Source organism: Drosophila navojoa, chromosome 3 (genome assembly GCF_054131105.1).
Source record: "Drosophila navojoa isolate 15081-1374.11 chromosome 3, UAZ_NAV_1.0, whole genome shotgun sequence".
NCBI classification, from domain to species: Eukaryota; Metazoa; Arthropoda; class Insecta; order Diptera; family Drosophilidae; genus Drosophila; species Drosophila navojoa.
The window spans coordinates 12,986,522-12,998,239 of NC_142891.1; the positions used below are offsets into that span (position 1 = coordinate 12,986,522).

General features: G+C 35.8%; 1 protein-coding gene across 1 annotated transcript; it reads left to right on the forward strand.

The window, feature by feature from the left end:
• The first annotated feature begins 1,306 nt into the window (after positions 1 to 1,306).
• Positions 1,307 to 7,488, forward strand: LOC115563692 (uncharacterized). Its single transcript, XM_030387081.2, has 2 exons — positions 1,307 to 1,465; positions 5,565 to 7,488. Exon 2 carries the CDS (start codon positions 5,598 to 5,600, stop codon positions 7,155 to 7,157), a length of 1,560 nt encoding a protein of 519 aa, XP_030242941.1. The 5' UTR covers positions 1,307 to 1,465; positions 5,565 to 5,597; the 3' UTR covers positions 7,158 to 7,488.
• Positions 7,489 to 11,718: the final 4,230 nt, after the last annotated feature.

An 11,718-nucleotide genomic window follows, 5' to 3' on the forward strand; every position in this document is an offset into this window, starting at 1 on the left:
TACTGCCTCTGTTTAGCTTGTTGCCGCTTTAAAGTTTAAGTGGCTGCAAGTTTGCTGAACCATTAAAAGTTCATAACGCTTTTGACAACGATTCTATTACAGTTTTATTACCATTATGATTGAGCTGTTTGGCTGAGCATGGCATGCCGAGCATAATCATAATTATATTTCGATCTCTCTCGGTTTGAAATTTATGAAGCGGTTGCTAGCTGTACTTGAATGAAGGTATAGAAAAAGTACCGGAAAGCGGTTTTGGTATATAATAACTTTATTTATTTATTTATTTATTTTTTTTTTATTTTAAACAGTCCTTATAACTGATATTTATAAATACTTTCATTTATCTGTAAAACTATTTCTTCTACATGAATCAGTGAGTGCATGGAAGCATGTAAATTAAAGCGTTTATTATAAATATATTATTTTAACATATTTTTGTATTTTACTCTATTTTTTGTATGGGTTTAATTTGATATGAGTTACTCAATTTGGATCAATTTCTAGGTCTGTCTACCTGCTGTCATACTGTCATACCTAAAAATATTTTAATTAAAGCATTAAAAGCGGTTGATGGCATTGTGCAATCAAATCTTGTTAGAAGAAAGTGCAATATTTGTAATTAAATTTGACGAACAGTGAACAATCTCATTCGTTCAAGAAATTAACGTAATTTCTCTTGTATAAGTTCCATCAGTGGCTATATCTATTTCTGTATCTCTATCTGTATCTCTATCTGTATCTGTGAGCTTGTCAGTTACCCAACTAATATTATTATCAACGTTCACCTGCTACCAAATTTAAATCTTCACGCAGAAACAAGCTGCAAATGTCAAAGTTTCCGCTTGCCCATAAGTCAATTAGGTAAATTGACTTACCTTTGGCCAAAGTTGTCGCGTCTCCCTGCTTCATCTTCGTCTTCTTCTTACTTCCTTCCTTCTTCCTTTTTTTTTTATTTTGGAAAGAGGCACTTAACTGATTTGTTTGTGGCCTGACTGAAGCGAAGTTGTCTGACTCCAATTCGTTTTTAGCCGAGGTGCCGATGCGCCGAGATTTTTGTGCTTGCGGTCTGTGAGATGAGGCATGCTGATTGAATGACTCTTCACGAACTCTGTTACGACTCTTGTACTTGAAGTTTGATTGCTTAATTAACTGTGGGATTCCCAATGTAGACTAAAGCTTAAAAATCTTGAGACTAATTGGCAGTGCATCGATTACTTAAGGCAAGAGAATGTTCGATGGAGCTATGTAAAAGCTCTATAATCAATTGTCAAATTAGAAATATTCATTTATGTGGCTAGCACTTGGCTACTTGCCCATGCTGTTCAATCAGCTGAAATTCACACCTATTCGCTTACATTTTCATTTCAAACCAATATATATACATAGATATAGATAAAACGCAAACGTCTGTACACAGCCGATGAGCCAATACAATAGGATTCGACGACAATTACCACAATTTCCGGTGTGTCTAACATTAAGCTAAGTCATATGTATATATATCCATTATAATATGCATTTGATACATTGTTCACAATTGACAGTGGGCAGGCGTTTTCAATATTTCTTTGAGAGCGTATGTTTGTTTTGTGCAATGAATATCTTTCAGTTAGTACATCTTCTTCTAACTACAGAAAATTTAGTTAAATTAAGTTTTTTTTGCTGCAGTGAGTGAGTTTTATTGAGAACGTGGAAAATCGGTTATTATACAAATTAGATTATACTTATATGTAAACTATATTCTCTATATACCCCATATACTCACATGTTTTTTTAATCCTAGACAGTTTTAAATTTCATTGTTTTCCAATTACCAAGCCAAGCACTAAAAGCATAATTTCGAATTGCTTAAAACGAAATGAAATGGCAATCGTCCTCATTAGATAATCCTTGCTGCGCTGGCATGCCAACAGCTCAGTGCTTTAATATGATTGAGCCGCATCGTATGAAAAGTTAATTAAAGTGACAGACAGCGTCGGTGAATTGTAATGCAAACGAGATGCATATAATGTAAACAGGCTTTGAATTATTTAAAAAGAAAAATACAGCCTGTGACGCGACCGCAGATACGCTGTGGAACGACGCACATGGCGTATGCGTGATGAAATATGTATGGCATTGGCCACAGGTAAAATTGTCACGTTTTTAATTAAACGCAACGGGCAACATAACGGCAATAATAATAATAATAATCAATGGCTATGCCAATACTCGAAACAATAACAACAAATGCTTAAATGAAATTATAATTAAAAACAAAAACAAAAACAAAATCAAGCGAAAAATGAAAATGAAAATAAAAATGAAAAGTGATTTGAGTGCGTGCGTAAAATATGTAATCGAAGCCCAAAACTAACAACCTGTTGGCCCAGCTGGCTGTTTGTTTTACTTGATTTTTAATGGCTTATTGTATTTACTTTGTAGGCCAACCAGTGGGAGAGCACACACAACACGGCCAACAGTGCCATTGCATTAGTTAAATTGCTAAAATTTAATTTCTGAATTTTATTTCACTTTAAATTAAATTTCGATTCCTGTTTCAAATTGATTTAGTTGCTTCTTCGTCTCGAATGCTTTCAAGCCATAGCGTGTCATAGTCCTTGTTGCTTCAATAATTAATTTTAACCTGCATTCAGCTCTTGTCGGCACTTTTAAATTTATAACTCACACTCCATGGCCATGGAGCTCGAGCAGCTGCGCAGGTTCCCAGTGCCCTGTACTCGATTCAATTTAGAAATGCTTAAAGCAGGTGAAATGAGAACAGAATTTGCCAAGTATGGTGCTCTACTTTTATTCACAATTATAGTTCAAATCATATTTAGTTCATAATTATGGCTAAAATATGCATGGCCGCATTATTTATTTTGATTATTTTTAGTGGTTCCTCTTAGGAATTTTGCCTAATTGAGTGCAACCTGTTGCTGCAATTTTTCCATTTATTGAATTTCTGTGTAAATTTAGCACTAATTTATATTTTATTTATTATTTACATATTTTTTGTTGCCTACAAAATATTTGTTGCGAATATTTATTGAAAACAAGCATTAGAAAACAAATGCTTTATTGGTTTATATATATTTTACATTAATTTATAATTACAAATAAATTTGTGGCTTAAATATGTATTTATATATGTATTTATACATATTTTAATATTATATATAAACTATTTGTTGAGCGTAATTAATAATCTGCTTGAAGCACATCATTTACGCTTATTTCGTTGCATTGCAAACTGAAGTAACTAAAATTTTGCTAATAGGAAAAGGCTTATTAGAGCATTTTGGTAAACATTATTTTTATTAAAATGCTAATTTATTATGAATAAATCAATTTGTAGTTATTTCTATCAAATAAAAGTAATAGGATTTTTGTTTCAGCAACATTTTAGTTATTTCAATTTAAATTGTAATTATTTGATTTACAATTTAACAGAATTGGCTTAAAATTACGGCCTTTCTTTGTTGGAACTGAAACATTATCATGAACTTAGGCATTTTAGGCTAGGATTTTTCAATGAAATTGTGAATAAATATTCAGAGCGTAAAGCGTACATATGTATGTGTTTAGACTGTGTACGAGCCCCAATTTATTTCTGCCTGAAATAAGTATGATCTGTGCATATTATATGAGAAATATATCAAATAACCATCCATATCAAAAAATAATTTTTAGTTTCATGGGATCCCCATAGTTCTTGATCCGTTTATTTGTGAAACTTCAAAACTCCGAATTCCACAGATTAAATTTATATTTTATTTAAGTTTTCCAGGAAAAATTTTTATTTATTATTATTATCATTATTATTTTTATTTTTTTTTTTTTTCTTTACTTTCACAATAATAATTTTTCTGTGACTGAATTAAATTTTGTTACATATTAAATATTAATTTTAAAGAAATTGTTAGCTTATACGGTTATACTTGTTTAGTAAATTTATTTATTGTGAATTATTAATTTCATATTTATTTTTTAGTAAATCAGTTAACTCTTTCTTAAATATAGATATAGAAGTTACTATGCACATCCAATTTAAACTCTATTCAGTCAGCTCTTCCCGTTTGGCAGCCCAGCCCAAGTTCCAAGAAAAGTCTCTGGCACACATGACATGTGTGTTATCGTTATCCTTATCATGAATCCGGTAAATCCGAAGCGCCAGCGCCTGTCGCTCATTTGACAAGTCATTTGCAGGTCGTAGAAAAGGGCCACTTAATTGTTCTTTGTTTTAATAAGGCCGATGTCGGCGCAAGATACAGCAATTAAGCTCATAAAAAATCATTTAATTATGTCTATCAAACGTCGCACACGGGCGCCTATAAGAGCGCAGCGATAAGCTTTTTATTACACCTCCAGTCGCTCCTCTTATGTGTCTGTGTGTGTGTGTGTGTGTGTGGGTGGGTGGGTGAGTCTCATTAAAAATGAAAACGCTACTCATTAACTGTGCCAGGTAACAGACAACCTGCAAACAACAACTGCCATTCGCACACGACAAACGATTTTTGAGTCGGCAACTTTTCGCTTGAACACCCACAAATACTAACACACGCTCATATAGTGTTCGTGTGTGTGGGTGTGTGCATGTGTGTCTGTGTGTGGAGTAGTTTTAATTACCTTTCGCTGTCGTCGTGTGCTGGGCCACTCGTTCGGCTCGTTGTTTAAGTAATTGTTTGTCATTAGTTAAAATGTTTTCATTTTGCTTCATAGAGCGAATTGGGCCACGTTTTGTGTGTTGTCTGGTGTAACAAATACACTGAGCAAAATATATGATTGATAAACTAACTTAGCTAAATAGTAAGGTACGAGCTTAGACGCTGTTTTTAATCAATTTAAATATGTAAATATTTTATTATATTTAAGTACACATTTGTTTGTTTGTTTTTTTTTTTTTTAATACTTTTTATACTAAATTAAATTCAACTTACCAACTCAATAAAACTAACATACCATAAAATAAATAAATATATATTTCAAATGAATGAATATATTTACAAAGTTAATTTTCTTTGAATATTATCTTCTAGGACTAAGTGAAATTTTGTATGTATGCAAAAATAAAAAAAAATTAAATAAAAAGTAAATAGAATGCAAAATGAAGTAGGCAATTTCATATAAATAAAATGCAATAGATAAAAGTAAATATATTTTAAGAATTGAAAATATATAAAATATTTTAGCATATATTATAAATAATAATATAAATAAGGAAAATATTAGAAATAAATATATTTTTATAATTTTAAAAATTCAAAATATTTTGTATATTACTTAAAATTATTCAAAAATAAAAAAAAGATCAAATAAATTTGTATATACGAGAAATCAGAAGTGAAATTTTTCTATTTTAATTTTGCCCAGTTTTTGTACTCCAAATAAATATAAGATTTTGTTTTACAAAGCAACCGTTGCTCGGTTAACGTTTTCGTCCGACAGCAGGCGTTGCTCGCTTATTCAGTCCACAGCTGTGAGGGCTAACACAAATGACTGCAAACAATCAACAAACATAGACATAAACATAAAGAACATTAAAAAAAAAAAATTCATTTTACTAAACTCCAATACTTCAGCTCTTCCACAGAACACATTGTCGTTATTGAAGCATGGCATTCGTAGCGCGTCGCAACACCGAGGGCCAATTGGTGGATTGTCAGGTGATTTCTGGTGGCGGGACTAGCACCATGTCCATGTCCGATCTGAGTGACGAGGACACCGATTCGGGCACTGTGCAGGGCTATAGCAATCGCTCCTATGTCTCGCCCACTGTGCGCTATGTGACATCCAAGGACGACGACAATGATCTCGACAGCAGCTTCACATTTGATGGCATCCGTGACAGTAGTGCCAACCATTTCGAAAACGATCTCGAATCGGTGGTCTCTTTCGAGGGCCACTTCGACGACGCCGTCAAGGCCACTCCCACTGATGTGGAGAGCGATACTGGCACACTGAGTGACTATCGTCTGGACATGGCCAGCGACGAGGAGACGGTCAAGTGCGGTCCATCCCCGAGCGGCTATATGCCGGCTGTTGATGCCGCTGCTCGTCAGGAGGACGATTGCAAGGCTGACGATCTCGATTCGCTGGATGGCGAGACCGTTTGCAGTCCAAATGCCTTCGGTCAGCAGCGTCTGGATGAACTGAGTCTGGGCTCCTTGGAGAGCCTCGGTCTGCAGCCAGAGGATGATATCCAAAGCCTCTGCTCCGTTGAGAGCAGCACGCTTGGCCGCGCCACGGTCTGCCCGCCGGTCGCCCCGGAGGACTCATTCAGCCTGGCCTCGTTGGACAGCAATTCCATCTATCGCCTCATGGAGAGCCGCAACTCGTCGAATAAAGATAATAGTGATAACCAGAGTCAGGTGACCAGTCGCACCTTCAATATGAAGTCGTCGGCAGTGCGCCGCAGCGATTGCTCGTCGGTGTCCAGCTGCAGCTGGACCGACATGTATGGCGGGGCGCTGAAGCCGTCGGAGAGCCGCAGCAATATAATACCATCGCTTAGCCTGAACTTGTCGACCGCGTCGTCGTCGGGCTCGTCCACATACTTTCGCAGTCTGGACGAGGAGAAGGAGCGTCATGGCCAGGAGGCCTATCAGGAGTGGGTGAAGCGCAAGGAGCGTCAGAAGCAGGAGAAGCAGCAGGCGGCCAAGCAGGAGCGCGAGCGGCGCGACGCTGAGACCGCAATGCGCCAGCGTCTGGCCAAGGAGCGCTACCAGGAGTGGGTGCGCCAGAAGGAGCTGCAGCAGAAGAAGGCCGCCACGGGTAGCATTAAGAGCGCCGCCAGCTACGGCAGCTACTCGAGCACCTCGAGCTTCGGTGGCCTGGCCTCCGGCAGCGGCGGCAACAATCGGCCGCAGCGCAAGGAGACCCCGGAGGCGGCCAAGAAACGTCTGGCTGAGTGGGATCGCGTCAAGACCCAGCAGCAGCAGCGCGATCGCGAGCGCGAGCGCCAGAAGCAGCTGAGCAAGGAGCAGCTGGAGAAGCAGCGCAAGCAGAAATCCGAGGGCGCCTGGCAGAACTGGATGAAGTCGGTGAGCAAGCGACCCAAGCCGGTGCCACTCAATCAGGGCTTCGATACACTGCGCGGCACCATATCGAATATATACGTGAATCCCGTGCAGTGGGTCTCCAATATCGATCCCAATGACTCTCGCGGCAATTGAGCCCCGTTGCTCAATGCGCGAGTCCTAGTCGTTTCATCGGCATTTCAAGAAATCCCCCAAAAAAAGTACAAAAACTGATCGCATCTTGAATAGGTCCAATCATCTGCCAATCAAAACAACAAACACATATTTGCCATTTCTTTGGTGATGTTGGACCCAGCGCAGAGAGAAAAGCATAAAAAAAGAAAACATTGAAAATAAGCGTGTCTGTATACGTATATATGTGTGTGTATTAATATGCATACATATATATATTTGTTTACTGCTATATTGGATGGCTTACTACATTTTGAGCGCCGATGTTTCAATAAACCGTCAGTTGCAAACACAATATTGCTTTAGTGTGTTTCTCTTTTGGGTGGGAGTGGAATGATTGTTCTACTAAAGGTTTTATCCAAGACAGTGGTTGGTATTGGTATTTGATGTAGCTTACATGTGTATTGAAGTTGGCGGCATTTCAGAATGCTTACAAAAATCATCTTGTTTTTAACATTATAGAAGCTTAAGCTGAATTCCTATTTCAGAATTCCTTTTTTTTCTAGTTAAAATGTAGAATAAAAGAAAATAAATATAAGTTCAAAAATCAAAAAGGCTGCAAGTTCACTAAAACAGAAGTTTTATTCAGAAATATTATTTCAGAGCATCAACTAATATGAAACTCAATATTATGGAGTAAAATGTCTTATATATAAAAATAATAATAGTATTTAATATAGTAAATAAAAGTTATTCTTCGTATGTATTGAATTCAATTTAATTCTTTCCCTTGCTCTCTTCGCAGCAAACAAATATAATATATATTTAATATATATCTTGTTTAAATGTAGTTCGTAGTTTTTCATTTATAATAAATATAAAATTCGCATCGATTTATATAAATAAACTATTTATAAGAATTTGAATATTCATATATTAATATTTAATAATTAGTTTAATAAATATTTTTTATATAATAATACACATCTATTAACGATTTATGAACTATGTTATTTGCACATACATATAATATATTTTTATATTTAAGCATTTATTTGATATATAACTTATAAACAAAATTTTTAAAATAATTAAATACACATTTCATATTATATAGAACAAAAATAATCTATTTCCATAAGTAATATATTATACTAATTATTATATTTAGTAATATTTCAACCCAATTAAGTTTATTAAATAAAATCAGAATTTAAATTTCATGAACCGCACAACAGTTTAAGACTCAAGAAAAGACATCCCCAAAAATGCTGTGAGCTCCATGCTAGATAAGAAAAGCCCAAGTAAAAGTATTGTTTACACAGAACTTTTGCACAGTGCACATATCCCGGCAATAGCAATTATAATCATTTTAATTACAAACCACGGACATTTTATATAAGTGGATATTTTCAACTCAGCCTTCCTGCTGTGCAGATTATTAATAGAAGCCTGCGTTTGTGAGGAGTATGAGCACTCAAACACACTCCACACTCACCCACACACACACGCACACACACACTATACGCATGTCCCAGTCCCAAGTTGTGTCACTCTGGCACTGCGATAACCTTTAGCCTTGCCTTCTAATGGCTTTTTCCCACAACATTTGGTGTCTGTGCGGCGCTTGTGTCCGAATTAGTTGCACTTCCTTGTTTACTAGTCTGTGCCAGTCCATTGTGAACTTTTTCTATATTTACCCATTTGAGCAGAGCCCATTTGTGTGTCAATTTGTGCTTTTATTATTTATTTGCCAGTTCCATGGGGAGTTTAAGCTTAAGTCTATATAACTGCGGGAGCCCGACTCGGTTTACAGCTGGGCCGAGGCCTAATTAAGCTTTCGTCTTTTTTCTGGTTTTGTTGTTGTTGTTGTTATTTTTTTTCTACCCTCACACACGGCAGAGTTTTATTTATGCAATTAAGCAAAGCTGCGTGTAATAAAGTTCAGGTCGCGCAAGTAAAATCTTTGATTAATTGTAGTTTTGTTTACACGATGAGAGGCCGAAGTCTACGCCTGATTATATGGGCTCAGAGCTAATTTATGGCAAGTGTATTGCACCTGGCCCCATCCTATCCATCTGCCTGAACAGGTGATTAGTGTATCGTCCTTGTTTGTTCTCTGTTCAGTTTTTGGAAATTTGTTTACACCAGCCGTGTTTTGTTAATCGCTTTCTCTGCCCAATCATGATCATTATCATTATTATGCCCTCATATATACCGATTAGGTTGAGTGTGGGTAGAATGGTGGTGAAAACCTTGGCGGATAAGTGATGAAGATGGGAGGCAACATCTCGTGTTTCATGAAGATTATGTTTTCATAATGATAAGGCTATCGCTTAAATAATTCTGATTATTCGAATCTTAGAATACATTAAATTTCGAAACAGTTTCAGCTTACAAAGTGAATTTAATAGTTTGGAAATGATTTACATTCTTATTCATAAATAAATATAATATTTTATCTATGATTTTATTCACTTTCCGCATTCCAATTGTCTCTCTATACTAATAGAATTCCCACAGTTTGTTCATAGCTCACAATTTAATTTATGATTTATTAAACAGTTAAACTGTCTATAAAATATATACTCTCCTATATACTGTAATATTATATAACAATATAACAAGTATATAAAATCGAATCTATGATATCATTCAGATCCCCAACTCCCTATCTATCGGAATGTAATTTAAACTGTTCAGACATAGTTCACAAATCATTTACCAAGTCTGCCTTTGCAATTGCGATTTATTTACATTTTAGCATTTTGTCGTGTCGTGTTCCTGTTTTCATTCTCCGTTTTCCTGGGTTATAAACTTTAATGTGATATCGTAAAATGTAAGCACGACTGCGACCCGAGAATAAATACCTAATGGACGGCATGGGGCCAGGCGGGGAGGGCATTGAGTCATAGAGCGAGCCTGTGGCCTCATATGATGCCATAATCACAGCAATGACAATGACAAAATGTTAATGTGTCTCGGCACAGATTTGGTTTATTTTTTATTTTTATGGCCCGTCATAAATTAAAAAACAATTTGCGGAATTCGGTCGCAAACTAATGAAAGGACTCAAGAAGGCGATCATTTAAAACAATTTGCAAACATTTAAATATCAATTAGGGCGCTCTATCCTGTATTTTTTGGCAAATATAAAACAATTATTGGGCAACAAAAGCAGCAAAAAAATTCATGAGAATTAACTCGAATTTGCGCGTTTTAAATGCAAATCAGAAGCAAAAGCAACAACAACAATTACGAAGCGCTCAACAATTATAATAAATAACCACGAAAATTCGAAATGATTCGCTCGGTGAGGGGGCTGTAGGGACTGTGGGGGCTGTAGGGACTGTGGGGGCTGTCGGGGCCGTCGCACACAGAAAATTAATAATAAATCTCAAAATGCTCATTAACTTAATTACTGTGTTTATTTTCATTGCCCTTCCGCAAACCTCGCAACGCGTCATCATCGTCATCCTCGACGTCGTCGTCGTATTTGTCGTTGTCGTCGCTTTTCGATTCGTTTCCAAGTTTTGGCAGTTTTCACTTTGTATTATTTTTTTTTTTCCTCATATTTATACTCTTGTAGAGGGTTTAGTAAGTTGAATAGAACTCTTTATTTTTTATATCACTAATAGGTACATCTAGCAGATATTTCTATTTATTAACATTATTTAGAACACGTTGTGGGAAAAAATGGTGTTTATTTTTTGAGAAAAAAGAAAAAAATATTGAAAAAATAATAACAAAAAAAAAAAAAAACAGAAAATAAAAAAATAATAATAATAATAAATAATATATAAAATAACAATAATAATATAAAATATATGAAAATATGAAAATATAATTATAGCTAAAATGTAGTTTTTCAATAATCTGTAAGGCCTATATTTAAGAGAGCATTGCCTCTTCGGCTTGCCATTTATTTTCATTATTCTTAGTTTTATTCTCCTTTTCCCTCGTATATTGTGTTCAAATGTTTTTGTTTGCTGCGTCACGCAATTTTTATAGCTCTCGCCCCTTCGGATATTGCTGGACGAAAATTCGGATAAACAAACTCACTGAAGAAACGAAGTATAAAAAAAGAAATGATGAAGAAGAAGAAGAAAAAAATAGCCCCAGAACATGGAAAAATTGCGCGTCTTTAACCTTAATGTGTATTTAAGTAATGTTAATTGTGTGTGTAGAGCAGAGGTGCGGAGAGGCAGAGGCGGAGGCAGAGGCAGAGGCGGAGGCAGTGGCAGATGTCGCCAGGTGGCTGCCATTCCTCGATTTCGCATTTGCTTTGCATTGTTGTTTTTCGTTTTTGGCACATTCTTTTCTTGTAATTATGTTAATTTTGCTTTCATTGCGACCTGCTGGCAGCGTGTCTCAAAACTTGTGTTCTGTTCACTAAATTTTGTTATATAATTGCTGGGTAGAGCTGTTAATTGAAATTCGAGTGCGAAGCGCACAGGCTAACAATTAGCCCAAGGATATTTTATTTATTATTAATTGAATATGCTTGTTGCTGACGCTTAATTATATTTTATTAAAATTTTATGTGTGATATTTACAAATCGAGTTTTCGACCAAATTTCCCATA

Bases quoted from the DNA above. Each gene is read 5' to 3' on its own strand.
- LOC115563692 (XM_030387081.2), top strand. From the start codon at position 5,598: ATGGCATTCGTAGCGCGTCGCAACACCGAGGGCCAATTGGTGGATTGT.